The following is a 20078-nucleotide window of genomic DNA, read 5'->3' as shown; positions in this document are numbered from 1 at the left end:
AATAACTATACTTCTTCTTCTTCTTTCAGCTCTTCCCTTTAGGGGTTGCCACAGCAGATCGTGAGTCTTTAAAGGCTGAGACTGAAGGGGCATCTCTTATAGTAGCAGGCAGACCACTCCACAGTTTAGGGGCCCTGTAACTAAAAGCTCGACCTCCCACTGTTATTTTATTAATCCTTGGAATCCTAAGCAGACCGGCATCTTGAGATCTTAATGTGCGCTCAGGTTTGTAAGTCATGATAAGTTCAGACAAGTAAGCCGGACCTCGGCCATTTAATGCTTTATATGTTAAAAGGAGGATTTTGAAATCTGCCCTGAATTTAACTGGGAGCCAGTGTAAGGATTTAAGAACTGGAGTTATGTGTTCATATTTTCTTGTTCTTGTAATAATACTTGCAGCGGCATTTTGGATTAACTGGAGGCTGAATAAAGAACAGTTTGAACAGCCAGTGAACACTGCATTGCAGTAGTCAATCCTACTAGAGATAAATGCAGGAATTAATTTCTCAGAATCCTGTTTATTTAGAAAGCACTTTAATTTCCTAACATTTTTAAGATGGAAGAAACATGATTTGGACAACTTTGTAATATGTGCTTTAAATGACATGCTAGAGTCAAAGATAACTCCTAGATTGCGGGCTGATTCAGTAAAATTAATTGGGATTCCAACTGAGTTAAATGACGACAAAATATTGCTGTGATCAGCGTCATTCCCTCCAACAATTAACATCTCTGTTTTATCTATTTAAAGACAAGTAGTTCTCATTCATCCACTCTTTTAATTCGCTAACACAACTAATTAAAGACAACATCTGAGAAACTTCATTTGATTTAAATGAAAGGTATAACTGGGTGTCATCTGCATACGAGTGAAAATTAACATTATGTTTCCTAATGAGAGATCCCAGTGGACGCCTGTAAAGTGAAAACAGTAAAGGTCCTGAGTACTGAGCCCTGCGGGACACCATATTGAACTTCTGTGTATAATGATGGAGTACTGTCTGCACATTTCTGTACATATTGGAATCGATTTGATAAATAAGAATTGAACCAAGCGAGCACAGGGCCTGTAAGCCCAACATCGTTTTCTAGCCTGTGCAGTAAAATCGAATGGTCGAAGACGGGGTCCTGAAATAAGATTCTTAAATTGTAACGGCCACATAGCCGATGAAGTGTTGTAACCCTGATGGTGCAGGATAGGGAAGTACGTGTTTTGCAAAGTGCTGTCTCTATAAAACTAGCCATAGCTGAATTGCGTAGTCAAAGGAGGGTGAGGTGCCAATTCCTCTTTTTTAAAGACTACCGTACTGATCTAATGTGTCATCTTCAGCTACTTGCAAACTCTATGTGACCTCAAAATGAACTGCCAATCAAGTTGGGTATAAAAAGAGGGAAACTCCCTGCTGACAGGTGGCTGCCTGTAGCAAACTGAGCTGACAGCTGCTGCGGCCTCCTGCTCACCAAGAATAAAGAAACTGCTTTTTACTTTACATTGGTGTCCATCTCCTGTCGTTGCCGGCTTTCAGTGACCACAAGTATCGTCACATAAGACCTACAATGAGAATCCTGTACTTGAAACGATGTTCAAACACTCTTACTTTTAAAAATCCCATATCTAATATTCTCACATATTCAGCTCACACTTTACACAATTTTCAGCATATGCAAAAAAAAAAAGCTCTCTATCTAAAAATATCACACAAGAAAAATAAATCAATAAAGATGAATACAGTATTTCACAATTAGATCTACGAGGTGTGTGATTTTCTTACAGAATGTGGCATCGTAATCGCTTTGGGGTAGAAAGTGTTCACCGGTCTTGTAGTCCGCGCTCTAATGGACCTTCATCTCTGTTTGTGTGCGGAGTGATACAAGCCCTTCATGACGCTGGATGTCTTCCGCCAACGTCAAGGGGTGTAGATGACTTCCAAGGTAGGCAAAGGGGTGTTTGGTGATTTTCTCTGAAGAGTGTTTTCGTCAGCTGCCCAAGCTATTTCTTGAGTATCCCACGAGTCAGGAAATTCTCAGTGGAGGAAAGATACAAGGTGAGCCAAAAAGAACTACATTTCAAATGTTTATTCTATAAAAACGCTACAAGATAAAAAATCAGTTTCATCACGACACAAGAAAAGTGCACGCCAAATAGATTTTTTTTCATTGTGTTTTAAAAATGATGTCTTCAAGGTGGTGGCCATCATTCACAATACACTCTTCGTGACGATTTCTGAACACTCTCATGACTCGCTCGGCCATTTCGTGGTAAAAACCGTCCTTGAGGGCTTCAAGGTTTGTGTGTATACCTTCGACTTGAGAAGAAATCGCATGCAGCGAGATCAGGCCACCTGACATCGCCATGGAGGGAGATCAGCTTCCCCGGAAACATCTCCCACAAAACTTGCATGGATCGCCGTGCAAGCTGTTGACATCAGACATCCACCACATCCATTTCTTCCAGTTCTCCAGCATTTCAATGCAACGTTCTGAAGTGACGGTGACCGTTGCTCCCCCCTAAGGGCCTACAATGACTGTGATGGCGCACCAAACTAACACGTGTGCTCACTGTGCGGGAGTCTCTGATGAAGTTCACTGGTGTTGGTTCTAGTCCACTAGTGCTTATTTATGCAACCATTCAAATGGAAATGTGCTTCGTCGCTGATGTCGCATGACGATGGCATCTCGTAACTCTCGAACTGTTTTCAGAATGTTGGCGCACAACTCTCTACGGCTCTCGGTGAGTTCCTGCACTGCCATCATTTTGTATGGAAATGAAGATCCTCATGCAAAATCAAAGACGTGTTGGAAATGCCCAAGGCAGAAGTACGCTGAATGTCTAGAAGACTCCAAAATGGACACCCTTACAGCTTACGGCTTTGTGCCTCCTAACATTGCTCTTTTTCGAAAACTGCTTACCACATTCAGAACAGCAGTATGGCTTTTCTCCACTGTGAATGCTCTTGTGGGTCTGAAGATTACACTTGTGTGAAAATCGTTTGCCACATTCAGAACAGCAAAATGGCTTCTCTCCAGTGTGAATTCTCGAGTGCGACAAGAGATCCTTCGTCACTGAAAATCGCTTGCCACATTCAGAACAGCAAAATGGCTTTTCTTTAGCATGAACGCTTTTGTGGGTCTGAAGATTACACTTCTGAGAAAACTGTTTGCCACATTCTGAACAGCAGTATGGCTTCTCTCCCGTATGAATGACTTGGTGCTTCTTAAGGCTGCTTCTTACGGAAAACTGCTTGCCACATTCTGAACAGCAATGTGGCTTCTCTCCGGTGTGAATGCTTCTGTGGGTCTGAAGGTTACACTTGCGTGAAAACGGTTTGCCACACTCTGAACAGCAAAATGGCTTCTCTCCCGTGTGAATTCTCGAGTGCACGACGAGATCCTTCTTCATGGAAAATCGCTTCCCGCATTCAGAACAGCCAAATGGCTTTTCTCCGGTGTGAATACTTTTGTGGGTCTGAAGGTTACACTTGTGTGAAAACTGTTTACCACATTCTGAACAGCAATATGGCTTCTTACCAGTATGGATTTTATTGTGTTCGTAAAAACTACTCCTCTGACGGAATCGTTTGCCACATACAGAACAGCAATAAGATTTGTCTCCTGTGCAAAGGTAAAAAGGAAAAATTAAAACTTCTTTTCAGTGCACTGTCCCAATATCGATATTACAACATTAAATAAATGCTGGTTGAAGATACGAACAAGCTTTTCAAAGAATAAGACTTATTTTGTCTTGGTACAGTAATATATTGCTCTGCTTTCCCCTTTTGTATTATATTAATGTGTAGCCTTTGTCAGAATGTCTCTAATCTCACAGACGTACCGCTGTTTATCAGGTATTGTACCATATAACTTCTCCCCACCTTCCCTTCTACATCCATAATCTCAGGCAACTAGGTGTAGTAAAAGACAAGCAGGAGTTAAGTTACAATTTAAATAATGGATTATTGGTAATACCCATAAATAATAACAATATGCAAAGTACAAGTGAATATTAGCAACCATACAACCTGATTAAATGGTGATGTGTAGTTTCAGGCGGCACACGGACCTGTTAGTTATTTAAAGTGTCTCTATCTAAGGCCTCATTTGTGATCAGCTTTCTTCAGCACAGGCTGCATGCCCGTCTCAATATGGCTGCCGAGCTGAGTTCTTCATTGTGTTGTCCTTTTCAGTTCATCAGTTTGGTAAGACAGAGTGTGAGGTTAAGCAAGCAGATTTATAGATTTTTCTGTCCAACCCCTACAGCCAATAGGACATTGTGGTACTTAACGACTTCTGATACAAACCAGTTCCAAACAGGCAATGGGGGAATAGAACATCTTCACAGCTGCCATCCTTCCAAACCATATGTTAAGGTAAAGCTTGGCAGTTAGGTGTGTCTTCCGATTGTACATAAAATGATGAAATATTACACAGCAGGTTTATTATTTTCCAACACTAACAGTTTCATGAACACTTCAAAAGAATCACTTTAGTTTACTGTATTATTTTTGAATTTCCATTGTGTATGATTGTGTGTACCACCTTAGCTGCATTGTCTACATACAGGGTGAGCCAAAGCAAAGTACCCCATTTCTCAAAGTCATTGCGTGAGGTAGAGGCAGCCGAGTGGGTGGGGGGGGATCCTTTGATAGGCCATCCCTTGTAGTCTTCAGTCGGCCACAGGCCTTGGTCCGGTGCGCACCATTCTTCAAAGTAAGCGAATCCATCATCGATACGCAACGCACCTTCTGAACGCACTTCAGCATGCCTCCGTTACTGAGTGAGGATGACTGTACACAAACAGGAGGGCGCGCAGCTAAATGAACACCCCGTCTTTTTTTAAAAAAGTAGAAGAATCAAAGCAGATGAGGAAACAAAAGACTGCTACATAAAGAGAGGTGGTAGGCAGAATGTCAAAATGACCTCTTAGTTGCTTTTCTCTGACTGCAGAGATTTTTAGAAAATCCATCCATTATCCAACCCACTATATCCTAACTACAGGGTCACGGGGGGTCTGCTGGAGCCAATCCCAGCCAGCACAGGGTGCAAGGCAGGAAACAAACCCCAGGCAGGGTGCCAGCCCATCACAGTTGTAGAAAATCAGTCCACAAACATCTCGGCCACACTGACATTCATCTGAGAAGCCAAAACACTGACGTGTCTGTCTGCAGATGGATCCTGGTGGTGACCTGTCAGGCGGTATTAGTTAACTGGGGGGGTCATTAGTATTGCTGGGGGCAGGACTTAATCGTTTATGGAGTGGCCTTAGCCCTGGATTTGACCCGACAAATCCGTGTGCCGGAGATTGAGCCGTTCTCTTCTCAGTACCACAGTCAGGCTCATTCTGTTATCCTTATTCCACCCTGACTTTAGTCCGTCTTCTCTCTTCTGATCATCCATACCTAACCTTACATGCTTGAGCGAATGTGTAAAGGGCAGGTGCACTTGACTACTTGTGGCACAAGATGGTGGACGTGGCCTTCACATAAGCCAATGGTGGAGCTTAGGGTCTCCTTTTATACTTTCTGCATTCGATATAAAACATCTGCTTTTAGTGTTTAAGCCTCTCCATGGTCTTACCGCAACTTACTACCTTCTTTAATATGTCCACATACTCCATCACATTCACTTCGTTCTTCTGACTCCACTATGCAGACTGCACATCATGGGTGGCTGGGCTTTTAGTGCAGAATCTCTAGTGTGACTTTAATAAACACAAATGCGCACCTAAACTGCCCAAAAAGTGATTAGGTTACACTTACTAAGTTTGTCAGTCAGTGTCCAACCCGCTATATCCTAACTACAGGGTCACGGGAGCCAATCCCAGGGCGCAAGGCAGGAAAAAACACGGGGCAGGGTGCCAGTTCACCGCAGGGCACACACACACACACACACACACTATGGACAATTTAGGACCACCAATGCACCCAACCTGCATGTCTTTGGATTGTGGGAGGAAACCCACACAGAGACACGGGGAGAACCCGGGAAGTGAATCCAGGTCTCCTAACTGTGAGGCAGCAGCGCTACCACTGCGTCACCTTACTAAGTTAGTAATTTTACTTCAAAATAAAAACACCTTTGCCCGTTTTTCACCATACAATATTAAACATCTCTACATGTTCAGGTTAGAATGCCTTTCCGGGCCCAAACCACTGAGCCAAACGCTCACATTTATTATTTTATTCACTTACTCTTTCCAGACCTACTTGGGGATGATGGTTGATCTTGCACAGTTCCAACAGCTAATGTGTCCTCAGTCCTCTCGGTGTCACACCGTAATGGCTCAGACGTCACCTCAGAACTCGTGTGCGTCTCAATGCTGACCGACGTCTCCTCGGCCTCTTCTTTAATGCTCCCTGACCCCGGTTCACAATCCTCATCCTTAATGCACAGACTCTCCTGTTTAGGGTGGTCAGACTCCCATCCATGGTCCTCTTCTTTAATACTCCCAGCGCTCATCTCCATTGTATTTATGTCAGCTACACACGTCTCCTCTTTCACATCCATCTTGGAGTAACTGTAACTGGCTGCTGAAAGAACAGGATTGAATTCCATCAGAACTGCACCATTTAGCTCTGAAATGCTTCGGTTTCTTTTCAGTCTCCCATCAGCTAAAGTTTGCGTCAAATCAAACAGTTTTGAGAAGTCACGCTATAGTAGATAACACTCTAGATATCACATTATCAAGTGTAGAAGTGGGGAGTGAAGATCCAGCAGGCTGGTGAAGGACCACCTCACACAATTGTGGCCCACCAGTATATTCATGTGTAAAAGTTCAAGTGCTAAATGGCCGGACACCACATACTAGTTAACTTAAAATGTGCTTATTGAATTTCTGTGAGAACTTTGTGGAAACAAAGGAGCAGCATGGGACACAATAGAGCAATAATAATAATAATAATAATAATACAACTCGGAGTCCTGCCATGTGCAAACATTCACTGACGACACTGCTATGGTGGGCTGCATCAGGAGTGGGCAGGAGGAGGAGTGTAGGAACCTAATCAAGGACTTTGTTAGATGGTGCGACTCAAACCACCTAAACCTGAACACCAGCAGAACCAAGGAGCTGGTGGTGGATTTTAGGAGGACTAGGCCCCTCATGGACCCCGTGATCATCAGAGGTGACTGTGTGTAGAAGGTGAAGACCTATAAATACTAGGAGTGCAGCTCTGGACTGGACTGCCATACTGATGCTCTGTGCAAGTGAGGACAGAGCCGACTATACTTCATTAGAAGGCTGGCGTCCTTCAACATCTGCAATAAGATGTTGCAGATGTTCTATCAGACGGTTGTGATGAGCGCCCTCTTCTACACGGTGGTGTGCTGGGGAGGCAGCATAAAGAAGAGGGACGCCTCACGACTGGACAAACTGGTGAGGAAGGCAGGCTCTATTGTAGGCACGGAGCTGGGCAGTTTGACATCTGTGGCAGAGCGACGGGCACTGAGCAGACTCCTGTCAATCATGGAGAATCCACTGCATCCACTGAACAGGATCATCTCCAGACAGAGGAGCAGCTTCAGAGACAGACTGCTGTCACCGTCCTGCTCCACTGACAGGCTGAGGAGACCCCACACTATGCGACTCTTCAATTCCACCCAGGGGTTAACGTTAACATTATAGAAAGTTATTGTCTGTTATACCTGCATTGTTATCACTCTTTAATTTAATATTGTTCTTTATCAGTACGCTGCTGCTGGAGTATGGGAATTTACCCTTAAATATTAAAGTATCTATCTGTCTATCTATCTACCAATCATATAGTGCCTTTCATATCTACTGTATCTATCACAGTGCCTTTCTATCTATTAATTATATAGTGCCTTTCATATCTATCTATCTATCTATTATATAGTGCCTTTCATATCTATCTATTTATCTATCATATAGCGCCTTTCACATCTATCTGTCTATCTATCTATTATATAGTGCCTTTCTATCTATCTACAGGTGCCGGTCATAAAATTAGAATATCATGACAAAGTTGATTTATCTCAGTAATTCCATTCAGAAACTTGTACATTAGATTCATTCATTACACACAGACTGATGTATTTCAAATGTTTATTTCTTTTAATTTTGATAATTATAACTGACAACTAATGAAAGTCCCAAATTCAGTATCTCGGAAAATTAGAACATTGTGAAAAGGTTCAATATTGAAGACACCTGGTGCCACACTCTAATCAGCTAATTAACTCAAAAGCCTTTAAATGGTCTCTCAGTCGAGTTCTGTAGGCTACACAATCATGAAGAAGACTGCTGACTTGACAGTTGTCCAAAAGACGACCACTGACACCTGGCACAAGGAGGGCAAGACACAAAAGGTCATTGCTAAAGAGGCTGGCTGTTCACAGAGCTCTGTGTCCAAGCACATTAATAGAGAGGTGAAGGGAAGGACAAGATGTGGTAGAAAAAAAGTGTACAAGCAATAGGGATAACCGCTTGTACCCTGGAGAGGATTGTGAAACAAAACTGTGGGGGAGATTCACAAAGAGTGGACTGCAGCTGAGTGGTCCAAACTTATGTTCTCTGATGAAAGTAAATTTTGCATTTCCTTTGGAAATCAAGGTCCCAGCGTCTGGAGGAAGAGAGGAGAGGCACAGAATCCACGTTGCTTGAGGTCCAGTGTAAAGTTTCCACAGTCAGTGATGGTTTGGGGTGCCATGTCATCTGCTGGTGTTGGTCCATTGTGTTTTCTGAGGTCCAAGGTCAACACAGCCGTCTACCAGGAAGTTTTAGAGCACTTCATGCTTCCTGCTGCTGACGAACTTTATGGAGATGCAGATTTCATTTTCCAACAGAACCTGGCACCTGCACAAATTGCCAAAGTTACCAGTACCTGGTTTAAGGACCATGGTATCCCTGTTCTTGATTGGCCAGCAAACTCATCTGACCTTAACCCCATAGAAAATCTATGGGGTATTCTGAAGAGGAAGATGTAATACGCCAGAGCCAACAATTCAGAAGAGCTGAAGGCCACGATCAGAGCAACATGGGCTCTCATAACACCTGAGCAGTGCCACAGACTGAGCGACTCCATGCCACGCCGCATTGCTGCAATAATCCAGGCCAGAGGAGCCCCAACTAAATATTGAGTGCTGTACAAACTCGTACTTTTCATGTTCATACCTTTCAGTTGGCCAACATTTCTAAAAATCCTTTTTTTGCATTGGTCTGAATTGATATTCTAATTTTCCGAGATACTGAATTTGGGACTTTAATTAGTTGTCAGTTATAATCATCAAAATTAAAAGAAATAAACACTTGAAACACATCAGTCTGGGTGTAATGAATGAATCTAATATACAAGTTTCACTTTTTGAATGGAATTACTGAAATAAATCAATGTTGTCATGATGTTCTAATTTTATGACCGGCACCTGCATTAATTATATAGTGCCTTTCATATCTATCTGTCCATCTATCTATTATATAGTGCCTTTCACATCTATCTATCTATTATATAGTGCCTTTCACATCTATCTATCATTATTATATAGTGCCTTTCAATCTATTATTATTTTATAGTGCCTTTCATATCTATCATATAGCGCCTTTCACTTCTATCTATCTATTATATAGTGCCTTTCTATCTATTATATAGTGCCTTTCATATCTATCTCTCTCTCTCTATCTAAATGCACAAGGCGACAGTGAAGCAGAACTTATTTCAGATGGCATCACTGACAGGAGGAGCCATCGTAAGGCGCAGTTCAGCATTAAGATTACAATTCAAAGTGTGATGGAACTGATGAGTACAAAAAAAAAAAATGTAAGTTAAGGCAGCCATGAACAGGAGTGGGAATGCAACCTCAAAGATTTAAGGGGCGAGCAAACAAATGAGTTTAACATCAACCAACGGGAGGACATTTTGGATGTCTGAAGGGTTTGTACACCTTTGAGGCTGCAGGTTACCTTCAGGGCTGCTCGTCTGGTGTGTGGAGATGATTACATACGAGTGAAGGGAAACGCGTTTAAGTAAACGGACTATCAACTGCTTTTTATGGAGAACTTCGACACAAATATTTGGGGAGGTGTGCACATCACTGAACGGCCTGGCTGCTGCTTTTTAAAAGTGAAAAAAAAAACATTTTATATTCAGCTTAGGAAGTCTGGGGTCTCTTCAGGGATTCTAAAGACTTTCTACTCTGGCGCTGTGGAAAGTATCCTGACACAGGACATCACATCCTGGTTTGGAAACTGTGGTGTTCGGGGCTGTAAAGCCCTACGGAGATTGATCTGTGCAGTGAAACGCTGCTGCAGGTCAGCTCTACCATCTCTGCAGGACATTTACAGCAGAAGATGCAGGACCAGAGCTCTCAGGATTATCAAAGACTCCTCTCATCCCAGCAATAGCCGGTTTCATCTGTTAAAATCAGCGTCCTGGCCAGGACAGAGAGACTCGGGAGGAGTTTCTATCCTCAGGCCATAAGACTGTTAAATCAGAAGATGCCATCTCATCCACGACCCTCCACATACTTAGACTGGACTGTAATGGTACCATGATGTCTACCCGTACCTTGTTTTGGAATTTGGTCTGTCCTTTAACACTGTGCTCCTGTCTAACTTTGGTTTTGCACAATAATCACTGCACTATTGCACCTCAACGCTTAATTCTACTTTATTTCACTTCATTTTACTTACTGTATTTATTTATGTCCTATTATGCTGTTAGGCCTTTTTGATAATCAAGCTGATATTCTTCTAACTTTGCACAGTTTTTGATAAGCGGATCAGGATGCATTTCACTGCGTGTTGTCCTGCATGTGACAAATAAAGAACCTCGACTGCGGTGTCTGTGTGTAGGAGAGTGGCAGATCACGCTACATTAGATAATCGTGCCGTTCACGTTTCAAGATGATTAAAGTTGAGACTCAGCCTCGTGTTTTGGGGCGCAAGACAGGGACTCACGTGTCGCAACTGGCAGATCTGGTATAGCCGATGAAATTCTGGCAGCATGAAGAAATAAAGTTTTACCGTATGCTGAAAATGAGTGGTCAATTTGCAAACACCTTTTATTATAAAACATCCCAGCGCAAAACATGAAAACCTGCGAACGCAAAAAGGAAAACGAGAAAGAGCGCGTGGGCCTGCATGTGAACTGTGTGTCCTAAGGGGGTCTGCCCTTTAAAGAGCTGTGTGGTTCAACCTAAATGGCGAGTGGGTTTGACAGTGTGAGTGTGAGTGTGTGTGTGTGTAAAGCCAGAGATCTGAAAGAGGGTGGGAGAACAGGAAGCCCTCGTTTTCTTAGTAGTGATCTGACTTTCTTTGGTTCCATTTGGGGAGATGGACAGACAGACAGACAGACAGATAGATAGATAGATACTTTATTAATCCCAAGGGGAAATTCACATAATCCAGCAGCAGTATACTGATACAAAGAAACAATATTAAATTAAATAGTAATAAAAATGAAAAAAATTAAAATAAAATTAATGTTAGCATTTACTCCCCCGGGTGGAATTGAAGAGTCGCATAGTGTGGGGGAGGAATGATCTGAACACCTGAATCAATTTGAATAATAATAACACATTTTATTTATATAGCGCCTTTCCCAGGCTCGAGGTGCTTCACAGCAGGGTATGTGTAACATTGGATACAAATGTTTTCCTGAATAGAACAATGGAACAGGTAACAAAGCATTAAATAGAATAAAGGACAATAAACCAGAGTAAAATACTGAATTCAATACTAAAAGAAAAACGTCATTTGTGATATAAGAGACACACACGCTATCCTGAGCACCTGGACATGGAGGTAAACTGAGAGAAGGTAATGAAGTCAAGTAGAGCTAAAAGCCTTCCTGAACAGATGAGTTTTAAAAGAATTCATGGAGTCAGCTGACCTGATTCATTTCGTAGGTCATTCCAGAGTCTGGCCACTCGCCATACAGCTGAAGGCCCTGCTGTCACCCATGGAGTGTAGATTAGTGGGGGGCACAACAAGATTACCAGAATCAGAGGACCTTAGTGGGCGGGCAGGCACATAGTGATGGAGAAGGTCACTGATGTAGTTTGGCGCAAGGTTATTTAAGGCTTTGTAGGTTATTAGTAGAATTTTATATTCGATTCTGTAAGACACAGGGAGCCAGTGAACACAGAGCAGGATGGGTGTGATGTGCTCACTGCTGCTGGTCCGTGTCAGGACTCTTACAGCCGAGTTTTGAATAAGCTAAAGCGGTGATATAAGATTAGAAGACGCACCTGCCAGCAGCGAGTTACAATAATCGATGCGGGATGTGATAAAAGCATGGACAAGTTTCTCAGCATTAGAAAAGGAGAAGAAAGAGCGAACATGAGATATGTTACGGAGGTGAAAGTAAGAAAGTTTCTAAATGTGATTTATGTGGACGTAATAAGAGAGGGAGGAATCAAAAATGACACCAAGATTCTTTGCAGTAGAAGCAGGTCTGATGAGATCACCACCAAGATGGACTGGGAAGGAGCTCATTTTATTAAGTTGCATTTTAGTCCCAATTTACAGGAGTTCAGTTTTGTTGCAATTTAATTTTAAAGATTTCAGCTCCATCCAGGTTTTAATTTCACTAAGGCAGGTTGTGAGCTGAGAAAGCTCTGATGAAGTTCCACTTTTAACATTGAAGTAGAGTAGAGTATCATCGGCATAAAAATGATAGCCCAGTCCATAGCTACTGATAATATGGCCAAGGGGAAGCATATAAATAGAGAAGAGGGCCGAGGACAGAGCCCTGTGGAGCTCCTTGTGTGACTGGTGCCGAGCTGGACCTGCTGTTGCCTATCAGTCAGATAGGACTTGAACCACTGGAGGGAGGGCAGTGCCAGAGATACCCAGCATGTTCTCCATTCTGGACAGTAGAATGTCTGACTCGAGTGTCAAATGCTGCACTGAGGTCTAACAGAATTAATATGCTGGTTTGTCCAGAGTCTGCTGCCATAAGCAGATCATTGGTTACCCGTAGCAGAGCAGCTTCACAGCTGCGCTGTGCCCTGAAACCAGACTGAAAGGGTGCCATCAAATTATTAGAAGTAATTGGTGAGTTTGGAAGCTACAACACGCTCAAGAGCTTTTGCTCTGGGAAATAGGCTGAAAAATGGGAACCTTGATGAGCCACCTCACAGATACGAGGCACGTCTGTGTGCACACTTAAACATCGGTTTGATAGAAACACGTTTTTACTCTGAGAAAGTGCACACAAGCACCAGAATCTACCAAAACCACCACATTTGCACTGTCATTTGCATTTTTGGCCCAACCACTCACTTTAACTGTGACCTTAATGTTTGTTCTTTTGGGGGGAGGCACACCTGCTCCTGATAGGACTGCTCACAGGATCAAAGGGGAGGGGCCAACTAAAGAACAATCTAGAACTGACTCTCATGATTATTCTAATTAAAATAAAGAAAACCAGATGGGCAGCAAACACCAATCCCAGGCCTAAGGAGAGTGCCCAGCGGTCAAGTGGCACACACACACACACACACACAACTTGGTCAGATTGAGCCCAAAAACAGCTGTGTGGGGCTGTGAGATGGATGGACTTTTTTTATAATGTTCTTCCTCTATTATTACTGTGGTGTTTATTGTCAGACTATAGTCTGATTGTGTGCATATATATACATATATACAGTTAGGTCCATAAATATTTGGATCGAGACAATTTTTTTCTAATTTTAGTTCTGTACATTACCACAATGAATTTTAAATGAAACAACTCCGATGCAGTTGAAGTGCAGACTTTCAGCTTTAATTCAGTGAGTTGAACAAAACGATTACATAAAAATGTGAGGCAACTGAAACATTTGTTTAACACAATCCCTTCATTTCAGGGGCTCAAAAGTAATTGGACAATCGACTCAAAGGCTATTTCATGGGCAGGTGTCTTCAAGTCCGTCGTTATGTCTTATCAATTAAGCAGATAAAAGGCCTGGAGTTGATTTGAGGTGAGGTGTTTGCATGTTGAAGATTTTGCTGTGAACAGACAACATGCGGTCAAAGGAGCTCTCCATGCAGGTGAAAGAAGCCATCATTTAAGCTGCGAAAACAGAAAAAAACCCATCCGAGAAATTGCTACAATATTACGAGTGGCAAAATTTACAGTTTGGTACGTCCTGAGAAAGAAAGCAAGCACTGGTGAACTCAGCAACGCAAAAAGACCTGGGGCCTCATGTATAAACGGTGTGTACGCACAGAAATGTTGCGTAAGAACTTTTCCACGTTCAAATCGCGATGTATAAAACCTACACTTGGCGTAAAGCCACGCACTTTTCCATGGTACCTCATGCCTTGTCGCAAGTTCTCCGCTCGGTTTTGCAAACTGGCAGCACCCAGCGTCAAAGCAATGCTACTGTTCTTGTGTGATTACTCATTATTTTTTTGACGCGGCTTTATAAATACACAGAAACTAACTGCATATTGTTTATTAGTGTAACGCATCTGATTGTAATTAACTTGTAACAATATAATGGTCCAGGGAACAGCCATAGTATTCCAAATACCATAACTGCTTTAGCGTTGTTACTCTCACTGCACTTCTTCTTCTTTCAGCTCCTCCCGTTAGGAGTTGCCACAGCGGATCATCTTTTTCCATATTACTCTCACTGCACCACTCGGAGTATTTATATCACTGTATCTGAGTGTGAATTACAGCAGCAGCTGATCGGAAAGAGAATTATCGGTATACGGCATTAAGCACACGCTACCTCAGCCACGGCAAAACGTTTTAAAGCCTTTCCTGTACGGACCTCGCTGTTCAGAAACAGTTTAATCCAAAGAACTTTAAATGCACTCAATCAATTGCTCCTTGTAGAACTGTTTGTACTTATAAGTACAATCACCCCACTGTAAACTTGCACTACAGTTATAATATCACACAACCTGAGCCACTTTATAAAGCGTATTTACATATGATGACGATATCATTTTTAAGGTGAAATGCAGCAAAATATGTTTGTTAAATTATACAGATAAAACTTTAACTTCATTTAAATAATCTATATTCTTCACTGGGAGTGCCTTTAGGATAGAATAATTAAACATGTACTACGAAGATATTTCAATGTTCTTTAAACGTTTTGAAGAATTGGCGCTAAGCTTACAGATGGCTTAACGTTTATTACAGAGCTGATTGTATGGCGATCGGTTACTTGGGGAAAGAAAAGCACTGACTGCAGGACGGCTACGCCAATATATATTGAATATAAAACAGAAAGAGAAAATAACAACACAGCTAAAAACGCAGCGACAAATTTCAGCAAAAGTGAAATGCTTGTGTCATGAGCACGAGGCGGCTAAGCAGTGTCTGCAACGGACGTGGCCATCCACCGTGATAAGCTACTTTACTGACATTGGCGGGCGAAGGAGGCACCGATTCTTCCTCTGCCCAGTGCCACCACAAGCCTAGAGCCGCCCCTGAGTACGGCTGCAATAAATTATTTCATCGAAGTGAAACACATGTTTAATAACGTGCTTTAACTCCTATCATCATGAAAATGACATCACGTATACATCTCAGTATTTTAGTTATTCAGAGAGCTGTAATATCACAAATGTAATGGACTCTGTGTCCAGTTGGAGGAAGAGAGCCAGTTTAAGAAGCAAGTAGTGATTCACACACAGAGCACATAGAAGATCAAATACAAAACAAAGCATTTAACGTGCTACTTTAATTATGAATTGATTTGAGAAACTGGTTGATTAAACGATTTTAAGATAAAGTTTATGATGTTCTACTTTAATGACAAAATAAACTACGTGATTAAAGTGGAAATGTCGAGATTGAAGTGGACATTTCGTGCTTTTTCCCCACAGTGTGCCTTTTTTCTCTGTACCCTAATAAGCTTTCATATGACACTCGGACGGTGGGCTTACAACTCGGCTTTTCATGGCAACTTTGATATGTGACTTCTTTTTTATTTCCGGCACTGTGCGATTTTGTGAACGTGAGCTTTCAAGTTTCTCCAACACGCTATGTCACTCGATCAACTTCCTTTTGTTGATTATACCACGGTTTATTTGAACAAATAGTATGTTTTTCATTTGCCTCCATTTGGTATTCGCTGAAATTCTTATATTTTTCCCCATACTTTTCCCAGAAGGCTGAGCTTAAGGGCGATTTATATTCATTTGCATATTCAAAGAGGTGTAATTCTGGGAGGAGTTGGGGCGTTACATGAAGAGCGTGCACGAGCGTTACTTTTCACGCTGATCGGGATTTATGGAGCGGAAGAACGTGGAAGTTGGAGTTCGCACAGATTCCTGCATCTGGATTTTTCTATGCGTAAGCACATTTCGGCTTTTGTGCTTACGCCATGTTATAGTGCGAGTTCTACACACGGCGTTATGCATGAGGCCCCTGAACGTCCACGGAAGACAACAGTGGTGGATGATCGCAGAATCATTTCCATGGTGAAGAGAAACCCCTTCACAACAGCCCACCAAGTGAACAACACTCTCCAGGTCTTGGTAGGCGTATCGATATCCAAGTCTACCATAAAGAGAAGACTGCATGAAAGTAAATCCAGAGGGTGCACTGCAAGGTGCAAGCCACTCATAAGCCTCAAGAACAGAAAGGCTAGATTGGACTTTGCTAAAGAACATCTCAAAAAGCCAGCACAGTTCTGGAAAAACATTCTTTGGACAGATGAAACCAAAATCACCCTCTACCAGAATGATAAAGGCAAGAAAAAAAGATGGAGAAGGCGTGGAACAGCTCATTATCCAAAGCATAGCACATCATCTGTAAAACACGGTGGAGTCAGGCAGTGTGATGGCTGCCAGTGGCAATGGGACACTCGTGTTTATTGATGAGGTGACACAGGACAGAAGCAGCCGAATGAATTCTGAGGTGTTCAGAGACATACTGTCTGCTCAAATCCAGCTAAATGACGTCAAACTGATTGGGCGGCGGGCGTTTCATGATACAGATTGACAATGACCCAAAACATACAGCCAAAGCAACCCAGGAGTTTATTAAAGCAAAGAAGTGAAAAATTCTTGAATGGCCAAGTCAGTCACCTGATCTTAACACAACTGAGCAGGCGTTTCACTTGTTGAAGACTAAACTTCAGACAGAAAGGCCCACAAACAAACAGCAACTGAAAGTAAAGGCCTGGCAGAGCATTAAAAAGGAGGAAACCCAGCAGCTGGTGATGTCCAGGAGTTCAAGACTTCAGGCTGGCATTGCCAGCAAAGGGTTTTCAACCAAGTATTAGAAATGAACATTTTATTTCCAGTTATTTGATTTTTTCAATTACTTTTGAGCCCCTGAAATGAAGGGATTGTGTTAAAAAAATACTTTAGTTGCCTCACATTTTTATGCAATCGTTTTGTTCAACCCACTGAATTAAAGCTGAAAGTCTGCACTTCAACTGCATCTGAGTTGTTTCGTTTAAAATTCATTGTGGTGATGTACAGAACCAAAATGAGACAAAAGTTGTCTCTGTCCAAATATTTATGGACCTAACTGTAGATATGTATCGAGCTTCTCTAGAAATCCAAATTTCCTCCAGGAACAAATAAAATTAGATGTATCTAACACTCACAGGCAAAGGTGGACAGGCAGGGTCAGGTGCAATGGTAGATGATTGAAAGGTATGGACCACCTTAGCAATGCAAACTGGCACAACTTCTCTGCCAGGCGATGGCACCATAATCTTTGGCAGATCTATTAAAGCAACCTTATTCAGTACATTGTTGGATATTTCTTGAATGCAATGACTGCTTGAGATTCATAGACATCACAAGGTGTATCTTCTCTGCTGATGCCCTGCCAAGTCTCATCTTCAGCTTCTTCTTGTTTAGGTGGGGGTTTGTCCCCTTAAGATTTCTCTTCAGCATGTAGAAGGCCTGCTCAATTAAATTGAAATCAGGTGACCGGCTTGGCCATTCAAGAATGTCCTACGTTCTTGTAGGGTGATGCCCAGTCCAGGCATTTAAACACCTTGCGCAGATCAGAGTCTGATGTGTCTGTCAGTGTTTCTGTTCGTCAAGTGTTCTGTGGATAGTCATCTCTAACACATCCACAAATGCGCCTCTGAAGACTCTGTTTCTGTTCTGTCACATTGGCATTTGTGGCTTTTTCTTTACCATAATACTGCAGTGGAGGTCTTCCTTGGCCTGCCAGTCCAGTTTCAGCATCATAATGGCTGCTTTGACTTCCATTGGCACAGCTCTTGGCTTTGTGATGAACAATGGCACCTGCAGACTCCAAAGGGTAAAAACAAGCCAAGCTATTTTATGAAGCCATGAAACTCACAACCACCTGTGACGCCAATTGTCCCAAACCATTATGGTGCTCTGAGATGGGTCCATGTAACTGCTTAGGAACAATTGCAGCATCCTGTGAGTGTTTATTTAAAAACTCTGCAACAGAATGAGGAGTAATTCTGAACCAGCGTCTAAAGGCATGATCCTTTTTTGGACATAAGCTGGACCTGCTTTATTCAAATGTGAACATCTGGAAAGGTCTGACCATCTTACTACCTCTTAGAGCCACCTTGTTAATTGCTTGTATAGGGAGTTGTTGTTTGTTTTATTATTTATATATTTCTCTTTCTTTCTCTCAAACTTCTGAAAAGTTCTAATTACTACTATCTGTCTATCTATTGTGTCTCCAACCGTAACACTGCAATTTCCTTAGGGATCAATAAGTTTTCTACTGCCTACAAATCTCGCAGCTCAGCATAATGTCTGATCTTAAATTGGAAAACATGAAATTGTCGCTTCAAATGGCCATTCGTGATTTTTATAGTATCTAGCAGGAATGAATATTGGTATTCATTTGACTTTTAATGTCGTTTTAACGTATATTTAATGCATGAGGTTGCTGGTTTTTAAATGCCTAAATGGACTGGCGTCTTCTGACCTCTCAGACCTTTTGAAAACTTACACCCCAAAGAGAGCACTCAGGTCATTTAGCCAGTTGTTCCTAGTGGTCCCTCGATCAAGGTATGAACGGAGAGGGGACAGGGCTTTTTCAGTAGCTCCTCCCTCTCTGTGGAACAGTTACCAGAGTACATTAGAATGAGCCCCCTCTGTAGTCCCATTTAAGTCATTACTGAAGACGTACTTCATGATGGCTTCTGAATCAATGGTGTAAGTGAGTCTTTTTTTCTTTACTTTTCTCTTATTCTTATCTTGCTGCTGCTATTTTAATGTATTATCTCTTCCTTTATTTTTAATTCTATGTGACCGATATGTACGTGATTAATTTTATTTTTGCTTGTACAGCACTTTGGTAAGCGTTGGCTGTTTTTTCTTTAAATATGCTTTATAAATAACGTTGTTGTATCTGAGGAAACAGCGTGGCTGACGTTGCCTGCTTGTTCATATTTTCCGTTGCACCTTAGATCGTGCTGACACAATCGGCTCTTTTTTTGCTATGTTGCTCTCAGGTGTCGGGAGCAGAATGACGTTGTGGCCCCATTATCCCTTTTTATTTTGTTCCCGTTATTTCTTTTTATTTGACGGTTTTGTTTGAAACGCAATGGCTGCTTTCACGTGAGCATCTTTGACTGAACCCTGTGTTACGGTTTACTCTTCCAAATAATACACAAGGATAAATAGGACATCAAAGCGCTGTGTTCGGTTAAATCGCCTCAAAGAAGTAGGCGAGCCCACGGGAACTCCGACAGAGGAAATGCACGACAAAGAATGGCGGCGTGTTAGGCGCTTTAAACTACAAACACAACAATAACGACAACGTTAAGTTTGGAGCAGTTCCTCTTGCTACATATTAAAATAATAATACATAAAAAGATCGTGTGGTGGGCCGCAGATTGAGGACAAGGAATGGCGAGTCTCCGGCACATTCAGTTGAGCGGAGTCCTTAACACCAGTGACTCAAATTTCGTGCTTTAACTTTGACGCGAAAAATAAATGCGACACTCGGGTCACTTACCTTCTGCCTCGTGGTGATGTCACCTTTTTAAAACTCACCTAACCTAACAGCGACAGTCCACAGTCACGAGCATCCGCTCATAAAGCGAGAGCAAGTAATGACAGCGCCGACTCTCACTGCGCGACAGCTCGCAAGTTTGTGAGAGGCGGGGCCAGAGGGGCGGAAAGCGAAAAAAAAGAAGTCATATCACGTGATGCGGCT

General features: G+C 42.2%; 1 protein-coding gene across 5 annotated transcripts; it reads right to left on the bottom strand.

Moving 5' to 3' along the window:
* Positions 1-1064: 1064 nt before the first annotated feature.
* Positions 1065-20012, bottom strand: LOC120539102 (gastrula zinc finger protein XlCGF8.2DB-like). 5 transcript variants are annotated; one of them, XM_039768859.1, is made up of 3 exons: positions 19878-20012; positions 6189-6527; positions 1065-3612 (listed from the first exon to the last, which is right to left on the bottom strand). In XM_039768859.1, the coding sequence occupies exons 2-3, from the start codon at positions 6502-6504 to the stop codon at positions 2831-2833; spliced, it is 1098 nt and encodes a 365-aa protein (XP_039624793.1). In that variant the 5' UTR covers positions 6505-6527; positions 19878-20012; the 3' UTR covers positions 1065-2830. The 5 variants fall into 5 exon arrangements, with proteins under 5 accessions (XP_039624793.1, XP_039624797.1, XP_039624795.1 ...); XM_039768863.1 differs by having other exon boundaries at positions 6204-6527; XM_039768861.1 differs by having other exon boundaries at positions 6189-6524.
* Between the last annotated feature and the right edge of the window lie 66 nt (positions 20013-20078).

This window comes from Polypterus senegalus, chromosome 11 (assembly GCF_016835505.1).
Source record: "Polypterus senegalus isolate Bchr_013 chromosome 11, ASM1683550v1, whole genome shotgun sequence".
Taxonomy (NCBI): Eukaryota; Metazoa; Chordata; class Cladistia; order Polypteriformes; family Polypteridae; genus Polypterus; species Polypterus senegalus.
Note: the sequence above shows the minus strand (reverse complement) of the source record. Positions and strands in the feature narration are given on the sequence as shown.